The sequence below is a fragment of the Coregonus lavaretus genome, assembly GCF_964263955.1.
Source record: "Coregonus lavaretus genome assembly, contig: HAP1_SCAFFOLD_555, whole genome shotgun sequence".
Taxonomy (NCBI): Eukaryota; Metazoa; Chordata; class Actinopteri; order Salmoniformes; family Salmonidae; genus Coregonus; species Coregonus lavaretus.
In genome coordinates, this window is record NW_028165529.1 from 41,033 (window position 1) to 64,268 (window position 23,236).

The 23,236-nt window shown below is 52.7% G+C and overlaps 1 protein-coding gene across 1 annotated transcript in view; it reads left to right on the forward strand.

The window, feature by feature from the left end:
- Positions 1-23,236, forward strand: part of LOC311115747 (E3 SUMO-protein ligase PIAS2-like) — a 40,068-nt gene that overhangs the window by 14,196 nt on the left and 2,636 nt on the right. The window contains exons 5-11 of the mRNA XM_084190894.1: positions 6,119-6,253; positions 6,402-6,507; positions 6,705-6,778; positions 7,730-7,890; positions 10,138-10,271; positions 15,934-16,102; positions 16,257-16,396. Coding sequence (XP_084047020.1) covers positions 6,119-6,253; positions 6,402-6,507; positions 6,705-6,778; positions 7,730-7,890; positions 10,138-10,271; positions 15,934-16,102; positions 16,257-16,396 — 919 coding nt within the window. The remainder of the gene's footprint in view (positions 1-6,118; positions 6,254-6,401; positions 6,508-6,704; positions 6,779-7,729; positions 7,891-10,137; positions 10,272-15,933; positions 16,103-16,256; positions 16,397-23,236) is intronic.

The following is a 23,236-nucleotide window of genomic DNA, read 5'->3' on the forward strand; positions in this document are numbered from 1 at the left end:
ACGTAGAGAAAACATTTATATATTTTTGAGTGTGAAATTGCTTCATCTGACATTTTGCGGTTGCATGAGGCTCAGTGATTTACATCTACATTTTAGTCATTTAGCAGACGCTCTTATCCAGAGCGACTTACAGTTAGTGAGTGCATACATTTTTCATACTGCCCCCCCCCCCCCCCCCCCCGTGGGAATCGAACCCACAACCCTGGCGTTGCAAGCGCCATGCTCTACCAACTGAGCTACAGGGGGGGGTCACAGGATCAGTAGGATATTAAATACAGGGGGGGGTCACAGGATCAGTAGGATTTTAAATACGGGGGGGGGGTCACAGGATCAGTAGGATATTAAATACAGGGGGGGGTCACAGGATCAGTAGGATATTAAATACAGGGGGGGGTCACAGGATCAGTAGGATATTAAATACAGGGGGGGGTCACAGGATCAGTAGGATATTAAATACAGGGGGGGGTCACAGGATCAGTAGGATATTAAATACAGGGGGGGGTCACAGGATCAGTAGGATATTAAATACAGGGTGGGTCACAGGATCAGTAGGATATTAAATACAGGGGGGGGGGGTCACAGGATCAGTAGGATATTAAAAAAACACTGAACTAGGCAACGGAAGCAGGAACATTCCTGGCTTTCATTCAAAATAAGTTATATTATTAAAACGGAGTCTGGTGCTCTCTAAGGCCACTGGGAGTAAACGGATACCGGACTGCACGCTGGTCAGAGGGTGATGACCGACAGAAGCCCAGTCTAGGAGGGGTCCTCTGTAGCTCAGCTGGTAGAGCACGGCGCTTGGTCCTCTGTAGCTCAGCTGGTAGAGCACGGCGCTTGGTCCTCTGTAGCTCAGCTGGTAGAGCACGGCGCTTGGTCCTCTGTAGCTCAGCTGGTAGAGCACGGCGCTTGGTCCTCTGTAGCTCAGCTGGTAGAGCACGGCGCTTGGTCCTCTGTAGCTCAGCTGGTAGAGCATGGTGCTTGGTCCTCTGTAGCTCAGCTGGTAGAGCACGGCGCTTGGTCCTCTGTAGCTCAGCTGGTAGAGCACGGCGCTTGGTCCTCTGTAGCTCAGCTGGTAGAGCACGGCGCTTGGTCCTCTGTAGCTCAGCTGGTAGAGCACGGCGCTTGGTCCTCTGTAGCTCAGCTGGTAGAGCACGGCGCTTGGTCCTCTGTAGCTCAGCTGGTAGAGCACGGCGCTTGGTCCTCTGTAGCTCAGCTGGTAGAGCACGGCGCTTGGTCCTCTGTAGCTCAGCTGGTAGAGCACGGCGCTTGGTCCTCTGTAGCTCAGCTGGTAGAGCACGGCGCTTGGTCCTCTGTAGCTCAGCTGGCAGAGCACGGCGCTTGGTCCTCTGTAGCTCAGCTGGTAGAGCACGGCGCTTGGTCCTCTGTAGCTCAGCTGGTAGAGCACGGCGCTTGGTCCTCTGTAGCTCAGCTGGTAGAGCACGGCGCTTGGTCCTCTGTAGCTCAGCTGGTAGAGCACGGCGCTTGGTCCTCTGTAGCTCAGCTGGTAGAGCACGGCGCTTGGTCCTCTGTAGCTCAGCTGGTAGAGCACGGCGCTTGGTCCTCTGTAGCTCAGCTGGTAGAGCACGGCGCTTGGTCCTCTGTAGCTCAGCTGGTAGAGCACGGCGCTTGGTCCTCTGTAGCTCAGCTGGTAGAGCACGGCGCTTGGTCCTCTGTAGCTCAGCTGGTAGAGCACGGCGCTTGGTCCTCTGTAGCTCAGCTGGTAGAGCACGGCGCTTGGTCCTCTGTAGCTCAGCTGGTAGAGCACGGCGCTTGGTCCTCTGTAGCTCAGCTGGTAGAGCACGGCGCTTGGTCCTCTGTAGCTCAGCTGGCAGAGCACGGCGCTTGGTCCTCTGTAGCTCAGCTGGTAGAGCACGGCGCTTGGTCCTCTGTAGCTCAGCTGGTAGAGCACGGCGCTTGGTCCTCTGTAGCTCAGCTGGCAGAGCACGGCGCTTGGTCCTCTGTAGCTCAGCTGGCAGAGCACGGCGCTTGGTCCTCTGTAGCTCAGCTGGTAGAGCACGGCGCTTGGTCCTCTGTAGCTCAGCTGGTAGAGCACGGCGCTTGGTCCTCTGTAGCTCAGCTGGTAGAGCACGGCGCTTGGTCCTCTGTAGCTCAGCTGGTAGAGCACGGCGCTTGGTCCTCTGTAGCTCAGCTGGTAGAGCACGGCGCTTGGTCCTCTGTAGCTCAGCTGGTAGAGCACGGCGCTTGGTCCTCTGTAGCTCAGCTGGTAGAGCACGGCGCTTGGTCCTCTGTAGCTCAGCTGGTAGAGCACGGCGCTTGGTCCTCTGTAGCTCAGCTGGTAGAGCACGGCGCTTGGTCCTCTGTAGCTCAGCTGGTAGAGCACGGCGCTTGGTCCTCTGTAGCTCAGCTGGTAGAGCATGGTGCTTGTAACGCCAGGGTAGTGGGTTCGATCCCCGGGACCACCCATACGTAAACATTTATGCACACATGACTGTAAGTCGCTTTGGATAAAAGCGTCTGCTAAATGGCATATTATTATTATATTATTATGGTCTGTGTACAGAGGGAAACAAGATAAAGAAATGTAAATCCAATAAACAATATTACATTAAACAGTAATGTCAACAATCTCTATACGATTGACAATAAGAGAATAATAACGCACCATCATTCCTCTCAGGAGAATTACCATTACAGTTACACCAACTGGTAGGCGACTCACACACAATGGGAAGAGAGCTGGTGCAGAAATTTACCCCTCTACATAAACATGTCTTGTATTTACATATAACGACAGCAACAGGAAACGTGAAATAAAGTATTTTTTTTCTGACTTGCATTTGGTCAGAAATGCACAAATATCCCTGCAAATGAAAATGGTCTGATCGCCACGAAAAGCCAACCGAACTGAGAAATAAGTTTAGTTTTTATACTAACAAGTGGTTGCCATGGTGAATAATCCAATAATAATTGGTAGGACACGTAAAAGGAAACGGAACGGAGTTTACCGGAATCTTTAGACCACCTAGCTGAGCTATTAGAGCTATTAGACCACCTAGCCGAGCTATTAGACCACCTAGCTGAGCTATTAGAGCTATTAGACCACCTAGCTGAGCTATTAGACCACCTAGCTGAGCTATTAGAGCTATTAGACCACCTAGCTGAGCTATTAGACCACCTAGCTGAGCTATTAGAGCTATTAGACCACCTAGCTGAGCTATTAGAGCTATTAGACCACCTAGCTGAGCTATTAGACCACCTAGCTGAGCTATTAGAGCTATTAGACCACCTAGCTGAGCTATTAGACCACCTAGCTGAGCTATTAGAGCTATTAGACCACCTAGCTGAGCTATTAGAGCTATTAGACCACCTAGCTGAGCTATTAGACCACCTAGCTGAGCTATTAGAGCTATTAGACCACCTAGCTGAGCTATTAGAGCTATTAGACCACCTAGCTGAGCTATTAGACCACCTAGCTGAGCTATTAGAACACCTAGCTGAGCTATTAGACCACCTAGCTGAGCTATTAGACCACCTAGCCAAGCTATTAGAGCTATTAGACCACCTAGCTGAGCTATTAGACCACCTAGCCGAGCTATTAGAGCTATTAGACCACCTAGTCGAGCTATTAGACCACCTAGCTGAGCTATTAGACCACCTAGCTGAGCTATTAGACCACCTAGCTGAGCTATTAGAACACCTAGCTGAGCTATTAGACCACCTAGCTGAGCTATTAGACCACCTAGTCGAGCTATTAGACCACCTAGTCGAGCTATTAGACCACCTAGCTGAGCTATTAGACCACCTAGCTGAGCTATTAGAGCTATTAGACCACCTAGCTGAGCTATTAGACCACCTAGCTGAGCTATTAGACCACCTAGCTGAGCTATTAGAGCTATTAGACCACCTAGTCGAGCTATTAGACCACCTAGCTGAGCTATTAGAGCTATTAGACCACCTAGTCGAGCTATTAGACCACCTAGCTGAGCTATTAGACCACCTAGCTGAGCTATTAGACCACCTAGCTGAGCTATTAGACCACCTAGCTGAGCTATTAGAGCTATTAGACCACCTAGCTGAGCTATTAGACCACCTAGCTGAGCTATTAGAGCTATTAGACCACCTAGCTGAGCTATTAGACCACCTAGCCGAGCTATTAGACCACCTAGCTGAGCTATTAGACCACCTAGCTGAGCTATTAGACCACCTAGTCGAGCTATTAGACCACCTAGCTGAGCTATTAGAGCTATTAGACCACCTAGCTGAGCTATTAGACCACCTAGCTGAGCTATTAGAGCTATTAGACCACCTAGCTGAGCTATTAGACCACCTAGCCGAGCTATTAGAGCTATTAGACCACCTAGCTGAGCTATTAGACCACCTAGCTGAGCTATTAGACCACCTAGCTGAGCTATTAGACCACCTAGCTGAGCTATTAGACTATCCTTTGGTAAATTAATGGAGGTGTGAATGTACATTTCATAAATAAATGAAGTAGCTAACCTTTTCCCCACCCTGTCCTTCCTGTCCACCCTGTCCCCCTGTCCTCCCTGTCCTCCCTGTCCTCCCTGTCCTCCATGTCCCCCTGTCCTCCCTGTCCTTCCTGTCCACCCTGTCCACCCTGTCCTTCCTGTCCACCCTGTCCTCCCTGTCCTCCCTGTCCTCCATGTCCTCCATGTCCTCCATGTCCCCCTGTCCACCCTGTCCTCCCTGTCCTCCCTGTCCTCCCTGTCCTCCATGTCCCCCTGTCCTCCCTGTCCCCCTGTCCTCCATGTCCTCCCTGTCCACCCTGTCCTCCCTGTCCCCCTGTCCACCCTGTCCTTCCTGTCCACCCTGTCCTCCCTGTCCCCCTGCCCTCCCTGTCCTTCCTGTCCACCCTGTCCCCCTGTCCTCCCTGTCCTCCCTGTCCTCCCTGTCCTCCATGTCCTCCATGTCCTCCATGTCCCCCTGTCCACCCTGTCCCCCTGTCCACCCTGTCCTCCCTGTCCTCCCTGTCCTCCATGTCCTCCATGTCCCCCTGTCCTCCCTGTCCTCCATGTCCTCCATGTCCCCCTGTCCACCCTGTCCACCCTGTCATCCCTGTCCACCCTGTCCTCCCTGTCCTTCCTGTCCTCCCTGTCCACCCTGTCCACCCTGTCCTCCCTGTCCACCCTGTCCCCCTGTCCTTCCTGTCCTTCCTGTCCACCCTGTCCTCCCTGTCCCCCTGCCCTCCCTGTCCTTCCTGTCCACCCTGTCCCCCTGTCCTCCCTGTCCTCCCTGTCCTCCATGTCCCCCTGTCCTCCCTGTCCTCCCTGTCATCCATGTCCTCCATGTCCCCCTGTCCTCCCTGTCCACCCTGTCCACCCTGTCATCCCTGTCCACCCTGTCCTCCCTGTCCTTCCTGTCCTCCCTGGACTCTTTCATTCAGTTTCTTCTTCCCATCAGTAAAGAAGGACTCCGTGTTTCAGAAACTCCCTTCATATAGAGGGGCTATCACTCTTTCACACTGTGGTAAATAAAGCCAGTTTGTTATTTAGAATGATTTATTTCTGTTTTTAGAGTGAGAGAAACCTAAAGCCCTCTGTGTCTATTTTTCGAAAATGGTCAGTCCACATGTCAACTGTAATTGGGCCATTGTATCAACTCAAGTTCTCTCTCAACTCCGGGACCACCCGGTTCTCTCTCAACTCCGGGACCACCCGGTTCTCTCTCAACTCCGGGACCACCCGGTTCTCTCTCAACTCCGGGACCACCCGGTTCTCTCTCAACTCCGGGACCACCCGGTTCTCTCTCAACTCCGGGACCACCCGGTTCTCTCTCAACTCCGGGACCACCCGGTTCTCTCTCAACTCCGGGACCACCCGGTTCTCTCTCTCAACTCCGGGACCACCCGGCAGCTATTTTTGTTGTTGCTGCCTGATGCAAGACTCTAATACCAGAGAAGAGAGACTCTCGGACTGAAACATTCACACCTCCGTACATTTTACGAAAAGACAAGTCAATTTGTGCCACAGTTCAAACTACCGGTAGATCAGCGTTCTGACACCCCCTTGTGGTAGTGTGGTGCAATGACAGAATGATACAATTTACCGCAATCTGCCACCATCTACCACAAATGGTCGCGGCATAAGCTCAAAACCTTTTAAAGGAAGAACCACTGAAGCTGTCATGTTTTTAGGGTTACGCCCCGCCCCCTAAAAATGGAGTGGAACAGAAGAGACCAGGAAGACCTCTAAACATCACTTCATTGGTCAGATTGTCCTCTGCAGTACCCAATCAGATGTCCGTAACGTGGGCACCTGAAATCGGAAAGGTAAGCACTAACATTGAGGATCAACGTACTCTTCACTATTTTATTGTGAATTGTATTTAAAGTAGTGGCCAACTTTCTGCATTATAGCCGTCATCAGCCTGTCGTTGTTCAAGCGGACGTATAATTCTATTTCTGACTGTTGCTCCAGACGTACTCCGTGTCGGTGTACCTGGTGAGACAGCTCACATCACCTCTACTGCTGCAGAGGCTCAGGATGAAGGGCATCAGAAACCCAGAACACTCCAGAGCCCTGAGTGAGCACACACACACACGCTCATATGGTCACACACGTTCATGTGGTCACACACGTTCATATGGTCACACACGCTCATATGGTCACACACGCTCATATGGTCACACACGCTCATATGGTCACACACGCTCATATGGTCACACACGTTCATGTGTTTCATCTGTAATGCCCCCGACACCGTCCTCTTTCCTAATGCAGTAAAAGAGAAGCTGACAGCAGACCCTGACAGTGAGATTGCTACAACCAGTCTAAGAGTGTCGCTCATGTGCCCCGTAAGTAAAACCTGCTGGAAACAAGTGCATTTGATAGTCAGTTTGATAACAGAAAGATTTGGTGATTTGTTAATGTTTTCTGCTTCTTTCACTGTCCTCCTCTTTTTTTGTCTTTATCTATCTCTCCTCCCCCATCTCTCTCCTCCCCCATCTCTCCTCCCTCCCTCATCTCTCTCCTCCATCTCTCCTCCCCCATCTCTCTCCTCCCTCTCTCTCCTCTCTCTCTCCTCCCTCTCTCTCCTCCCTTCCTCTCCCCCATCTCTCTCCTCCCTCTCCCCCATCTCTCTCCTCCCTCTCCTCATCTCTCCCCCATCTCTTCTCCCTCTCCCCCAACTCTTCTCCCTCTCCCCCAACTCTTCTCCCTCTCCCCCAACTCTCTCCTCCCTCTCCCCATCTCTCTCCTCCCCCATCTCTCTCCTCCCTTCATCTCCCCCATCTCTCTCCCCCATCTCTCTCCTCCCTCTCCCCATCTCTCTCCTCCCTCTCCCCATCTCTCTCCTCCCCCATCTCTCTACTCCCTCTCTCTCCTCCCTCTGTCTCCTCCCTTCCTCTCCCCATCTCTCTCCTCCCTCTCCCCCATCTCTCTCCCCCATCTCTCTCCTCCCTCTCTCTCCCCCATCTCTCTCCTCCCTCTCTCTCCTCCCTTCCTCTCCCCCATCTCTCTCCTCCCTCTCTCTCCTCCCTTCCTCTCCCCCATCTCTCTCCCCCATCTCTCTCCTCCCTCTCCCCCATCTCTCTCCTCCCTCTCCCCCATCTCTCTCCTCCCTCTCTCGCCTCCCTTCCTCTCCCCCATCTCTCTCCTCCCTCTCTCTCCTCCCTTCCTCTCCCCCATCTCTCTCCCCCATCTCTCTCCTCCCTCTCTCTCCCCCATCTCTCTCCTCCCTTCCTCTCCCCCATCTCTCTCCCCCATCTCTCTCCTCCCTCTCCCCCATCTCTCTCCTCCCTCTCCAGCTGGGTAAGATGCGCCTGACTGTGCCGTGTCGAGCTGTCACCTGTTCCCACCTGCAGTGTTTCGACGCAGCGCTCTACCTGCAGATGAATGAGAAGAAACCCACCTGGGTCTGTCCTGTCTGTGACAAGAAGGCTGCCTACGAGAGCCTCATCATCGACGGGTTGGTACCTCTCTCTAATAATTATTATAATAATACCTGGATCTGTCCTGTCTAATTCCTGGGTCTGTCCTGTCTAATTCCTGGGTCTGTCCTGTCTAATTCCTGGATCTGTCCTGTCTAATACCTGGATCTGTCCTGTCTAATTCCTGGATCTGTCCTGTCTAATTCCTGGATCTGTCCTGTCTAATTCCTGGATCTGTCCTGTCTAATACCTGGATCTGTCCTGTCTAATACCTGGATCTGTCCTGTCTAATTCCTGGATCTGTCCTGTCTAATTCCTGGATCTGTCCTGTCTAATTCCTGGATCTGTCCTGTCTAATTCCTGGATCTGTCCTGTCTGTGACTAGAAGGCTGCCAGGGGGAAAGTACTGTTAGACTTCTCATTTGATTTGTTACTTTTATCATTTATAAAGAAAGGTAACACCTGATTTTACAGCCCGGTTATTGCAGTGGCAATAATCTTCTAACTTGTCTTAGTGTTTTAGCTGAGGTTAAAACAGCTCTGAATGGTATAAAGAGCAGAACTCAATACTGGAGTGTTCTATGGAAGTTTAGAACATTAATGGAATGTCAAAATGAACGTTATTGGAACATGGAAGTCTGTCTGTCCCTCTGACTGTCCCTCTGTCTGTCCCTCTGACTGTCCCTCTGTCTGTCCCTCTGACTGTCCCTCTGACTGTCCCTCTGTCTGTCCCTCTGTCTGTCCCTCTGACTGTCCCTCTGTCTGTCCCTCTGTCTGTCCCTCTGTCTGTCCCTCTGACTGTCCCTCTGTCTGTCCCTCTGACTGTCCCTCTGTCTGTCCCTCTGTCTGTCCCTCTGTCTGTCCCTCTGACTGTCCCTCTGTCTGTCCCTCTGTCTGTCCCTCTGTCTGTCCCTCTGTCTGTCCCTCTGACTGTCCCTCTGTCTGTCCCTCTGACTGTCCCTCTGTCTGTCCCTCTGTCTGTCCCTCTGTCTGTCCCTCTGTCTGTCCCTCTGACTGTCCCTCTGACTGTCCCTCTGACTGTCCCTCTGTCTGTCCCTCTGACTGTCCCTCTGTCTGTCCCTCTGACTGTCCCTCTGTCTGTCCCTCTGTCTGTCCCTCTGTCTGTCCCTCTGTCTGTCCCCCTGTCCCTCTGTCTGTCCCTCTGTCTGTCCCTCTGACTGTCCCTCTGTCTGTCCCTCTGTCTGTCCCTCTGACTGTTCCTCTGACTGTCCCTCTGTCTGTCCCTCTGACTGTCCCTCTGTCTGTCCCTCTGACTGTCCCTCTGTCTGTCCCTCTGACTGTCCCTCTGTCTGTCCCTCTGACTGTCCATCTGACTGTCCCTCTGTCTGTCCCTCTGTCTGTCCCTCTGTCTGTCCCTCTGTCTGTCCCTCTGTCTGTCCCTCTGACTGTCCCTCTGCCTGTCCCTCTGACTGTCCCTCTGACTGTCCCTCTGTCTGTCCCTCTGTCTGTCCCTCTGACTGTCCCTCTGTCTGTCCCTCTGTCTGTCCCTCTGACTGTCCCTCTGTCTGTCCCTCTGACTGTCCCTCTGTCTGTCCCTCTGACTGTCCCTCTGTCTGTCCCTCTGTCTGTCCCTCTGTCTGTCCCTCTGTCTGTCCCTCTGACTGTCCCTCTGTCTGTCCCTCTGTCTGTCCCTCTGTCTGTCCCTCTGTCTGTCCCTCTGACTGTCCCTCTGACTGTCCCTCTGTCTGTCCCTCTGACTGTCCCTCTGTCTGTCCCTCTGTCTGTCCCTCTGTCTGTCCCTCTGTCTGTCCCCCTGTCCCTCTGTCTGTCCCTCTGACTGTCCCTCTGTCTGTCCCTCTGACTGTCCCTCTGTCTGTCCCTCTGACTGTTCCTCTGACTGTTCCTCTGACTGTCCCTCTGTCTGTCCCTCTGACTGTCCCTCTGTCTGTCCCTCTGACTGTCCCTCTGTCTGTCCCTCTGACTGTCCCTCTGTCTGTCCCTCTGACTGTCCCTCTGACTGTCCCTCTGACTGTCCCTCTGACTGTCCCTCTGACTGTCCCTCTGTCTGTCCCTCTGTCTGTCCCTCTGTCTGTCCCTCTGTCTGTCCCTCTGACTGTCCCTCTGCCTGTCCCTCTGTATGTCCCTCTGACTGTCCCTCTGTCTGTCCCTCTGTCTGTCCCTCTGTCTGTCCCTCTGTCTGTCCCTCTGACTGTCCCTCTGTCTGTCCCTCTGACTGTCCCTCTGTCTGTCCCTCTGACTGTCCCTCTGACTGTCCCTCTGTCTGTCCCTCTGTCTGTCCCTCTGCCTGTCCCTCTGTCTGTCAGGTTATTCATGGAGATTCTGAATGACTGTTCTGATGTGGATGAGATCAAGTTCCAGGAAGACGGGACCTGGTGCCCCATGAGACCAAAGAAAGAGCCCCTGAATGTGTCCTCAACCTGCATCCCCAAAATAGAACGTAAGTCAAGCAGAATGTATTTGTTATAGAATAGGGAACAAGTTGGTCAAGTGGTCCAGAACAACTATAAATCACTGGATGGAGGTATCCATGTGTTCCAGCCATTACAATGAGCCCGTCCTCCTATAGACATCACTGCTATAAATATCTATAGTATACCTACTAGTGATGGGGGGGGGAAATCGATAGTTACATATCACAATTATTATTTTGGGACGATATTCTATCGATATTTGACTTGAGGTTTGGATAGGTAGCGCTGGCTAGTGCTGTTGTACCTATCGTTCATCATATAGCTTGTTTTCCATCTTTTTAAACAGGGATAGAAGGGGAGGGGCTGGAACACAGAGAAGGGGAGGGGCTGGAACACAGAGAAGGGGAGGGGCTGTAACACATAGAAGGGGAGGGGCTGGAACACATAGAAGGGGAGGGGCTGTAACACAGAGAAGGGGAGGGGCTGGAACACAGAGAAGGGGAGGGGCTGGAACACAGAGAAGGGGAGGGGCTGTAACACATAGAAGGGGAGGGGCTGGAACACATAGAAGGGGAGGGGCTGTAACACAGAGAAGGGGAGGGGCTGGAACACAGAGAAGGGGAGGGGCTGGAACACATAGAAGGGGAGGGGCTGTAACACATAGAAGGGGAGGGGCTGTAACACATAGAAGGGGAGGGGCTGGAACACATAGAAGGGGAGGGGCTGTAACACAGAGAAGGGGAGGGGCTGGAACACATAGAAGGGGAGGGGCTGGAACACATAGAAGGGGAGGGGCTGGAACACATAGAAGGGGAGGGGCTGGAACACAGAGAAGGGGAGGGGCTGGAACACAGAGAAGGGGAGGGGCTGGAACACAGAGAAGGGGAGGGGCTGTAACACATAGAAGGGGAGGGGCTGTAACACATAGAAGGGGAGGGGCTGTAACACATAGAAGGGGAGGGGCTTGTTTTCAGCACGTTTTATTATTTTGATGACTGTTCAAAACTCCTTTTCTCATCTCTGCAGCAGACATATACTGAGTAATATGGAACATGGAATCGCAATACATAGTGTATAGTAGAGTGTTAAGGGAAGCTGTTGATCTGGTGTTGTACTCTGTATTCCATGTCATAGAGAAGCTTTTCAGGAACTCAGAACACTTTATTTCATGAGGATAGGACTTACCACTGCTGAGATCTCATTTTCAAGTGATCGGAAAAAGGTCGCAGACAGGTCAGTGTTAATCCCTAGTCAATAATGGCACCAAATCAATTGATAACAAATTCAACATGTTTTGTCCAGTATCTCAAGATAGAGTTGTCATATTGTTATGACACACATCACCCCCACCACCACATCACCCCCACCACCACATCACCCCCACCACCACATCACCCCCACCACCACATCACCCCCACCACCACATCACCTCCACCACCACATCACCCCCACATCACCCCCACCACCACATCACCTCCACCACCACATCACCACCACATCACCCCCACCACCACATCACCTCCACCACCACATCACCACCACATCACCCCCACCACCACATCACCCCCACCACCACATCACCCCCACCACCACATCACCACCACATCACCCCCACCACCACATCACCCCCACCACCACATCACCCCCACCACCACATCACCACCACATCACCCCCACCACCACATCACCCCCACCACAACATCACCCCCACCACCACATCACCATGGCCCAGCGTCGTCCAGGGTAGGGGAGGGAATGGCCGGCAGGGATGTAGCTCAGTTGATAGAGCATGGCGTTTGCAACGCCAGGGTTGTGGGTTCGATTCCCACAGGGGGTATGAAAAAAATAAATAATAATGTAAGTCGCTCTGGATAAGAGCGTCTGCTAAATGACGTAAAATGTAAATGTAAATCACCACCACATCACCCCCACCACCACATCACCCCCACCACCACATCACCCCCACCACCACATCACTCACACCACATCACCCCCACCACCACATCACTCACACCACATCACCCCCACCACCCCAACCACATCACCCACACCACATCACACACAATATCACATCACCCCCACCACCACATCACCCCCACCACCACATCACCCCCACCACCACATCACCCCCACCACCACATCACTCACACCACATCACCCCCACCACCCCAACCACATCACCCACACCACATCACACACAGCCTTACACAGACACACACTAAGTCTGAACTGTAACACAAAAGGCTACTAGTCTAAAAACACAGCTTACGTCTAAGCTAGGCCAAAAGGCTACTAGTCTAAAAACACAGCTTACGTCTAAGCTAGGCCAAAAGGCTACTAGTCTAAAAACACAGCTTACATCTAAGCTAGGCCAAAAGGCTACTAGTCTAAAAACACAGCTTACGTCTAAGCTAGGCCAAAAGGCTACTAGTCTAAAAACACAGCTTACGTCTAAGCTAGGCCAAAAGGCTACTAGTCTAAAAACACAGCTTACGTCTAAGCTAGGCCAAAAGGCTACTAGTCTAAAAACACAGCTTACGTCTAAGCTAGGCCAAAAGGCTACTAGTCTAAAAACACAGCTTACGTCTAAGCTAGGCCAAAAGGCTACTAGTCTAAAAACACAGCTTACGTCTAAGCTAGGCCAAAAGGCTACTAGTCTAAAAACACAGCTTACGTCTAAGCTAGGCCAAAAGGCTACTAGTCTAAAAACACAGCTTACGTCTAAGCTAGGCCAAAAGGCTACTAGTCTAAAAACACAGCTTACGTCTAAGCTAGGCCAAAAGGCTACTAGTCTAAAAACACAGCTTACGTCTAAGCTAGGCCAAAAGGCTACTAGTCTAAAAACACAGCTTACGTCTAAGCTAGGCCAAAAGGCTACTAGTCTAAAAACACAGTTTACGTCTAAGCTAGGCCAAAAGGCTACTAGTCTAAAAACACAGCTTACGTCTAAGCTAGGCCAAAAGGCTACTAGTCTAAAAACACAGCTTACGTCTAAGCTAGGCCAAAAGGCTACTAGTCTAAAAACACAGCTTACGTCTAAGCTAGGCCAAAAGGCTACTAGTCTAAAAACACAGCTTACGTCTAAGCTAGGCCAAAAGGCTACTAGTCTAAAAACACAGCTTACGTCTAAGCTAGGCCAAAAGGCTACTAGTCTAAAAACACAGCTTACGTCTAAGCTCGGCCAAAAGGCTACTAGTCTAAAAACACAGCTTACGTCTAATCTAGGCCAAAAGGCTACTAGTCTAAAAACACAGCTTACGTCTAAGCTAGGCCAAAAGGCTACTAGTCTAAAAACACAGCTTACGTCTAAGCTAGGCCAAAAGGCTACTTGTCTAAAAACACAGCTTACGTCTAAGCTAGGCCAAAAGGCTACTAGTCTAAAAACACAGCTTACGTCTAAGCTAGGCCAAAAGGCTACTAGTCTAAAAACACAGCTTACGTCTAAGCTAGGCCAAAAGGCTACTAGTCTAAAAACACAGCTTACGTCTAAGCTAGGCCAAAAGGCTACTAGTCTAAAAACACAGCTTACGTCTAAGCTAGGCCAAAAGGCTACTAGTCTAAAAACACAGCTTACGTCTAAGCTAGGCCAAAAGGCTACTAGTCTAAAAACACAGCTTACGTCTAAGCTAGGCCAAAAGGCTACTAGTCTAAAAACACAGCTTACGTCTAAGCTAGGCCAAAAGGCTACTAGTCTAAAAACACAGCTTACGTCTAAGCTAGGCCAAAAGGCTACTAGTCTAAAAACACAGCTTACGTCTAAGCTAGGCCAAAAGGCTACTAGTCTAAAAACACAGCTTACGTCTAAGCTAGGCCAAAAGGCTACTAGTCTAAAAACACAGCTTACGTCTAAGCTAGGCCAAAAGGCTACTAGTCTAAAAACACAGCTTACGTCTAAGCTAGGCCAAAAGGCTACTAGTCTAAAAACACAGCTTACGTCTAAGCTAGGCCAAAAGGCTACTAGTCTAAAAACACAGCTTACGTCTAAGCTAGGCCAAAAGGCTACTAGTCTAAAAACACAGCTTACGTCTAAGCTCGGCCAAAAGGCTACTAGTCTAAAAACACAGCTTACGTCTAATCTAGGCCAAAAGGCTACTAGTCTAAAAACACAGTTTACGTCTAAGCTAGGCCAAAAGGCTACTAGTCTAAAAACACAGCTTACATCTAAGCTAGGCCAAAAGGCTACTAGTCTAAAAACACAGCTTACGTCTAAGCTAGGCCAAAAGGCTACTAGTCTAAAAACACAGCTTACGTCTAAGCTAGGCCAAAAGGCTACTAGTCTAAAAACACAGCTTACGTCTAAGCTAGGCCAAAAGGCTACTAGTCTAAAAACACAGCTTACGTCTAAGCTAGGCCAAAAGGCTACTAGTCTAAAAACACAGCTTACGTCTAAGCTAGGCCAAAAGGCTACTAGTCTAAAAACACAGCTTACGTCTAAGCTAGGCCAAAAGGCTACTAGTCTAAAAACACAGCTTACGTCTAAGCTAGGCCAAAAGGCTACTAGTCTAAAAACACAGCTTACGTCTAAGCTAGGCCAAAAGGCTACTAGTCTAAAAACACAGCTTACGTCTAAGCTAGGCCAAAAGGCTACTAGTCTAAAAACACAGCTTACGTCTAAGCTAGGCCAAAAGGCTACTAGTCTAAAAACACAGCTTACGTCTAAGCTAGGCCAAAAGGCTACTAGTCTAAAAACACAGCTTACGTCTAATCTAGGCCTACACCTGAGTTGTGTTTGGTGTTGATGCGTAACTCTGGTGATGGGAGGCTAAAAAGCAGGAATAATTAGCATAGGCTCAGAAGAGACAGTGAACTAACTGCCTGCTAGCAGAACAGAAAGATAGATGGGACTCATTTTCAATTCACTGGTATCTAGCTGTGTTGTTATCGATTGGCTGTAGCCACAGAGTTCTGGTAGTTTTTAATCACAATCACAGAATTCCTTGCTTTCGCAATACAGCCAATGCCGCGCAGCGCTGCCGCTCACCCGGCTCGTTGCCACGGCGAACGGCGTCAGGCACGCGCCCTTACAGCTAGCAATCTAGCACTCGCAATGAAATAGGGTGGCAACGTGGATCTGGACCCTGACAACCCACGCATCAAAACAAACCTCTACTTTGTAACCTGCTGTTTTTTTGTTTCGTTTCTCTGAAAACAATGACCGAAGGAAAAAACGTTTTTACCTGGTATTTCAGTCAAAAGATGTCCGATGACCGTGAAACACCCTCAGGACGTTCCCATACTTCTTGGCGATACAATGTCACATCCATCTTATTCTGATAGGTTGAGGAATAACACCACAAAGAGCTAAATTAGGAACACACCGATTTGGCAGGTTTTTTACAAAAAGGTGTCCCACTGATTTGAACGTTCTTAGCACGGCACCTGCTTTACGTTTTGGGTTCATATCAGTCAATATAACGCACAGTATTGGATTTAGACAATGTTTTCAAATGATTTATGTATTTAGACAACCACATTATTGTCATTTTAGAGAACAGATTTGTTTACTGCGTCTTTCTGTTGAATTCTCCCATAACATCCATTGTTGAGTCACCTAACACCCTACATATAGAATTGCAATACATATCATGTCGCCACCTAAGTATGGTGATAATTTAGTGAGGTCCGATTCCCAGCCTTAATACCTACTGTTTAAGCCGTTGTTTAATACATTTAAACCCCGCCCCCCAGCGCGTCAGTGTGCTGTGGTCCCTGCCCACAGAGAGCCCAGCTCGACCAATAAGAAGGCAGGCGTGATCGACCTGACCCTGGAGAGCTCGTCAGAGGACGAGGAGCCTGACGCACCACTGAAGAAGAGATGCCTCTACAGGTCCAAGACAGAGGAGGTGCACGCCAAGGGGTGAGTTAACTGATCTGTAACTTTAATTAGTCTTTAGGGGTGAAGTCAATATGGCCTCCATTATGGCCTGCAACCAACCAATCAAACCACACGATGAAGCTGTGTCTCGAATGCGTCTTAATCCATCTCTCCCTGGACTGTTTCTAATCCTCAGAGTATTGCCCTATCAGCCGTCGACGGTGCGCCTGCCAAACGCCCAGGCCCTGGACACCTCCCACCGGACGACCTCGCTGGCCGACTACGCAGTCCCCTTCCACCACTCCCCCCTGTCCACCATCCCTACAGACATGCAGAGTAAGTCACCCCCCTGTCACTAGAGTAAGTCACCCCCCTGTCACCAGAGTAAGTCACCCCCCTGTCACCATCCCTACAGACATGCAGAGTAAGTCACCCCCCTGTCACCAGAGTAAGTCACCCCCCTGTCACCATCCCTACAGACATGCAGAGTAAGTCACCCCCCTGTCACCAGAGTAAGTCACCCCCCTGTCACCATCCCTACAGACATGCAGAGTAAGTCACCCCCCTGTCACCAGAGTAAGTCACCCCCCTGTCACCAGAGTAAGTCACCCCCCTGTCACCAGAGTAAGTCACCCCCCTGTCACCATCCCTCCAGACATGCAGAGTAAGTCACCCCCCTGTCACCAGAGTAAGTCACCCCCCTGTCACCATCCCTACAGACATGCAGAGTAAGTCACCCCCCTGTCACCATCCCTACAGACATGCAGAGTAAGTCACCCCCCTGTCACCAGAGTAAGTCACCCCCCTGTCACCATCCCTACAGACATGCAGAGTAAGTCACCCCCCTGTCACCAGAGTAAGTCACCCCCCTGTCACCATCCCTACAGACATGCAGAGTAAGTCACCCCCCTGTCACCAGAGTAAGTCACCCCCCTGTCACCAGAGTAAGTCACCCCCCTGTCACCAGAGTAAGTCACCCCCCTGTCACCATCCCTCCAGACATGCAGAGTAAGTAACCCCTTTGTCACCAGAGTAAGTCACCCCCCTGTCACCATCCCTACAGACATGCAGAGTAAGTCACCCCCCTGTCACCAGAGTAAGTCACCCCCCTGTCACCAGAGTAAGTCACCCCCCTGTCACCATCCCTACAGACATGCAGAGTAAGTCACCCCCCTGTCACCAGAGTAAGTCACCCCCCTGTCACCATCCCTACAGACATGCAGAGTAAGTCACCCCCCTGTCACCAGAGTAAGTCACCCCCCTGTCACCAGAGTAAGTCACCCCCCTGTCACCATCCCTACAGACATGCAGAGTAAGTCACCCCCCGTCACCATCCCTACAGACATGCAGAGTAAGTCACCCCCCTGTCACCAGAGTAAGTCAACCCCCTGTCACCATCCCTACAGACATGCAGAGTAAGTCACCCCCCTGTCACCATCCCTACAGACATGCAGAGTAAGTCACCCCCCTGTCACCATCCCTACATACATGCAGAGTAAGTCACCCCCCTGTCACCATCCTTACAGACATGCAGAGTAAGTCACCCCCCTGTCACCATCCCTACAGACATGCAGAATAAGTCACCATCCCTACAGACATGCAGAGTAAGTCACCCCCCTGTCACCAGAGTAAGTCACCCCCCTGTCACCTGAGTAAGTCACCCCCCTGTCACCAGAGTAAGTCACCCCCCTGTCACCATCCCTCCAGACATGCAGAGTAAGTCACCCCCCTGTCACCAGAGTAAGTCACCCCCCTGTCACCATCCCTACAGACATGCAGAGTAAGTCACCCCCCTGTCACCAGAGTAAGTCACCCCCCCGTCACCAGAGTAAGTCACCCCCCCGTCACCAGAGTTAGTCACCCCCCCGTCACCAGAGTAAGTCACCCCCCCGTCACCAGAGTAAGTCACCCCCCCGTCACCAGAGTAAGTCACCCCCCCAGTCACCAGAGTAAGTCACCCCCCGTCACCAGAGTAAGTCACCCCCCCGTCACCAGAGTAAGTCACCCCCCGTCACCAGAGTAAGTCGCCCCCGTCACCAGAGTAAGTCACCCCCCTGTCACCAGAGTAAGTCACCCCCCTGTCACCAGAGTAAGTCACCCCCCTGTCACCAGAGTAAGTCACCCCCCTGTCACCAGAGTAAGTCACCCCCCTGTCACCAGAGTAAGTCACCCCCCTGTCACCAGAGTAAGTCACCCCCCCCGTCACCAGAGTAAGTCACCCCCCCGTCACCAGAGTAAGTCACCCCCCTGTCACCTGAGTAAGTTACCCCCCTGTCACCAGAGTAAGTCACCCCCCTGTCACCATCCCTCCAGACATGCAGAGTAAGTCAACCCCCTGTCACCAGAGTAAGTCACCCCCCCGTCACCAGAGTAAGTCACCCCCCCGTCACCAGAGTAAGTCACCCCCCTGTCACCTGAGTAAGTTACCCCCCTGTCACCAGAGTAAGTCACCCCCCTGTCACCATCCCTCCAGACATGCAGAGTAAGTCACCCCCCTGTCACCAGAGTAAGTCACCCCCCTGTCACCATCCCTACAGACATGCAGAGTAAGTCACCCCCCTGTCACCAGAGTAAGTCACCCCCCCGTCACCAGAGTAAGTCACCCCCCCGTCACCAGAGTTAGTCACCCCCCCTTCACCAGAGTAAGTCACCCCCCCGTCACCAGAGTAAGTCACCCCCCGTCACCAGAGTAAGTCACCCCCCGTCACCAGAGTAAGTCACCCCCCCGTCACCAGAGTAAGTCACCCCCCCGTCACCAGAGTAAGTCACCCCCGTCACCAGAGTAAGTCACCCCCCTGTCACCAGAGTAAGTCACCCCCTGTCACCAGAGTAAGTCACCACCCTGTCACCAGAGTAAGTCACCCCCCTGTCACCAGAGTAAGTCACCCCCCTGTCACCAGAGTAAGTCACCCCCCTGTCACCAGAGTAAGTCACCCCCCTGTCACCAGAGTAAGTCACCCCCCCCGTCACCAGAGTAAGTCACCCCCCCGTCACCAGAGTAAGTCACCCCCCTGTCACCTGAGTAAGTCACCCCCCTGTCACCAGAGTAAGTCAACCCCCTGTCACCATCCCTCCAGACATGCAGAGTAAGTCACCCCCCTGTCACCAGAGTAAGTCACCCCCCTGTCACCATCCCTACAGACATGCAGAGTAAGTCAACCCCCTGTCACCAGAGTAAGTCACCCCCCCGTCACCAGAGTAAGTCACCCCCCCGTCACCAGAGTAAGTCACCCCCCCGTCACCAGAGTTAGTCACCCCCCTGTCACCAGAGTAAGTCACCCCCCTGTCACCAGAGTAAGTCACCCCCCTGTCACCAGCGTAAGTCACCCCCCTGTCACTAGAGTAAGTCACCCCCCTGTCACCAGAATAAGTCACCCCCCTGTCCCCAGAGTAAGTCACCCCCCCCGTCACCAGAGTAAGTCACCCCCCTGTCACCAGAGTAAGTCACCCCCCTCTCACCTGAGTAAGTCACCCCCCTGTCACCAGAGTAAGTCACCCCCCTGTCACCAGAGTAAGTCACCCCCCTGTCACCATCCCTCCAGACATGCAGAGTAAGTCACCCCCCTGTCACCAGAGTAAGTCACCCCCCTGTCACCATCCCTACAGACATGCAGAATAAGTCACCATCCCTACAGACATGCAGAGTAAGTCACCCCCCTGTCACCAGAGTAAGTCACCCCCCTGTCACCTGAGTAAGTCACCCCCTGTCACCAGAGTAAGTCACCCCCCTGTCACCATCCCTCCAGACATGCAGAGTAAGTCACCCCCCTGTCACCAGAGTAAGTCACCCCCCTGTCACCATCCCTACAGACATACAGAGTAAGTCACCCCCCTGTCACCAGAGTAAGTCACCCCCCCGTCACCAGAGTAAGTCACCCCCCCGTCACCAGAGTTAGTCACCCCCCCGTCACCAGAGTAAGTCACCCCCCCGTCACCAGAGTAAGTCACCCCCCGTCACCAGAGTAAGTCACCCCCCCAGTCACCAGAGTAAGTCACCCCCCTGTCACCAGAGTAAGTCACCCCCCTGTCACCAGAGTAAGTCACCCCCCTGTCACCAGAGTAAGTCACCCCCCTGTCACCAGAGTAAGTCACCCCCCTGTCACCAGAGTAAGTCACCCCCCTGTCACCAGAGTAAGTCACCCCCCTGTCACCAGAGTAAGTCACCCCCCCGTCACCAGAGTAAGTCACCCCCCTGTCACCTGAGTAAGTCACCCCCCTGTCACCAGAGTAAGTCAACCCCCTGTCACCATCCCTCCAGACATGCAGAGTAAGTCACCCCCCTGTCACCAGAGTAAGTCACCCCCCTGTCACCATCCCTACAGACATGCAGAGTAAGTCAACCCCCTGTCACCAGAGTAAGTCACCCCCCCGTCACCAGAGTAAGTCACCCCCCCGTCACCAGAGTAAGTCACCCCCCCGTCACCAGAGTTAGTCACCCCCCTGTCACCAGAGTAAGTCACCCCCCTGTCACCAGAGTAAGTCACCCCCCTGTCACCAGCGTAAGTCACCCCCCTGTCACTAGAGTAAGTCACCCCCCTGTCACCAGAATAAGTCACCCCCCTGTCCCCAGAGTAAGTCACCCCCCCGTCACCAGAGTAAGTCACCCCCCTGTCACCAGAGTAAGTCACCCCCCTGTCACCTGAGTAAGTCACCCCCCTGTCACCAGAGTAAGTCACCCCCCTGTCACCAGAGTAAGTCAACCCCCTGTCACCATCCCTCCAGACATGCAGAGTAAGTCACCCCCCTGTCACCAGAGTAAGTCACCCCCCTGTCACCATCCCTACAGACATGCAGAATAAGTCACCATCCCTACAGACATGCAGAGTAAGTCACCCCCCTGTCACCAGAGTAAGTCACCCCCCTGTCACCTGAGTAAGTCACCCCCCTGTCACCATCCCTCCAGACATGCAGAGTAAGTCACCCCCCTGTCACCAGAGTAAGTCACCCCCCTGTCACCATCCCTACAGACATACAGAGTAAGTCACCCCCCTGTCACCAGAGTAAGTCACCCCCCCGTCACCAGAGTAAGTCACCCCCCCGTCACCAGAGTTAGTCACCCCCCCGTCACCAGAGTAAGTCACCCCCCCGTCACCAGAGTAAGTCACCCCCCGTCACCAGAGTAAGTCACCCCCCCAGTCACCAGAGTAAGTCGCCCCCGTCACCAGAGTAAGTCACCCCCCTGTCACCAGAGTAAGTCACCCCCCTGTCACCAGAGTAAGTCACCCCCCTGTCACCAGAGTAAGTCACCCCCCTGTCACCAGAGTAAGTCACCCCCCTGTCACCAGAGTAAGTCACCCCCCTGTCACCAGAGTAAGTCACCCCCCTGTCACCAGAGTAAGTCACCCCCCCGTCACCAGAGTAAGTCACCCCCCTGTCACCTGAGTAAGTTACCCCCCTGTCACCAGAGTAAGTCACCCCCCTGTCACCATCCCTCCAGACATGCAGAGTAAGTCACCCCCCTGTCACCAGAGTAAGTCACCCCCCTGTCACCATCCCTACAGACATGCAGAGTAAGTCACCCCCCTGTCACCAGAGTAAGTCACCCCCCCGTCACCAGAGTAAGTCACCCCCCCGTCACCAGAGTTAGTCACCCCCCCTTCACCAGAGTAAGTCACCCCCCCGTCACCAGAGTAAGTCACCCCCCGTCACCAGAGTAAGTCACCCACCCGTCACCAGAGTAAGTCACCCCCCGTCACCAGAGTAAGTCACCCCCCCGTCACCAGAGTAAGTCACCCCCCGTCACCAGAGTAAGTCACCCCCCTGTCACCAGAGTAAGTCACCCCCCTGTCACCAGAGTAAGTCACCCCCCTGTCACCAGAGTAAGTCACCCCCCCGTCACCAGAGTAAGTCACCCCCCTGTCACCTGAGTAAGTCACCCCCCTGTCACCAGAGTAAGTCAACCCCCTGTCACCATCCCTCCAGACATGCAGAGTAAGTCACCCCCCTGTCACCAGAGTAAGTCACCCCCCTGTCACCATCCCTACAGACATGCAGAGTAAGTCAACCCCCTGTCACCAGAGTAAGTCACCCCCCCGTCACCAGAGTAAGTCACCCCCCCGTCACCAGAGTAAGTCACCCCCCCGTCACCAGAGTTAGTCACCCCCCTGTCACCAGAGTAAGTCACCCCCCTGTCACCAGAGTAAGTCACCCCCCTGTCACCAGCGTAAGTCACCCCCCTGTCACTAGAGTAAGTCACCCCCCTGTCACCAGAATAAGTCACCCCCCTGTCCCCAGAGTAAGTCACCCCCCCGTCACCAGAGTAAGTCACCCCCCTGTCACCAGAGTAAGTCACCCCCCTGTCACCTGAGTAAGTCACCCCCCTGTCACCAGAGTAAGTCACCCCCCTGTCACCAGAGTAAGTCAACCCCCTGTCACCATCCCTCCAGACATGCAGAGTAAGTCACCCCCCTGTCACCAGAGTAAGTCACCCCCCTGTCACCATCCCTACAGACATGCAGAATAAGTCACCATCCCTACAGACATGCAGAGTAAGTCACCCCCCTGTCACCAGAGTAAGTCACCCCCCTGTCACCTGAGTAAGTCACCCCCCTGTCACCATCCCTCCAGACATGCAGAGTAAGTCACCCCCCTGTCACCAGAGTAAGTCACCCCCCTGTCACCATCCCTACAGACATACAGAGTAAGTCACCCCCCTGTCACCAGAGTAAGTCACCCCCCCGTCACCAGAGTAAGTCACCCCCCCGTCACCAGAGTTAGTCACCCCCCCGTCACCAGAGTAAGTCACCCCCCCGTCACCAGAGTAAGTCACCCCCCGTCACCAGAGTAAGTCACCCCCCCAGTCACCAGAGTAAGTCGCCCCCGTCACCAGAGTAAGTCACCCCCCTGTCACCAGAGTAAGTCACCCCCCTGTCACCAGAGTAAGTCACCCCCCTGTCACCAGAGTAAGTCACCCCCCTGTCACCAGAGTAAGTCACCCCCCTGTCACCAGAGTAAGTCACCCCCCTGTCACCAGAGTAAGTCACCCCCCTGTCACCAGAGTAAGTCACCCCCCCGTCACCAGAGTAAGTCACCCCCCTGTCACCTGAGTAAGTTACCCCCCTGTCACCAGAGTAAGTCACCCCCCTGTCACCATCCCTCCAGACATGCAGAGTAAGTCACCCCCCTGTCACCAGAGTAAGTCACCCCCCTGTCACCATCCCTACAGACATGCAGAGT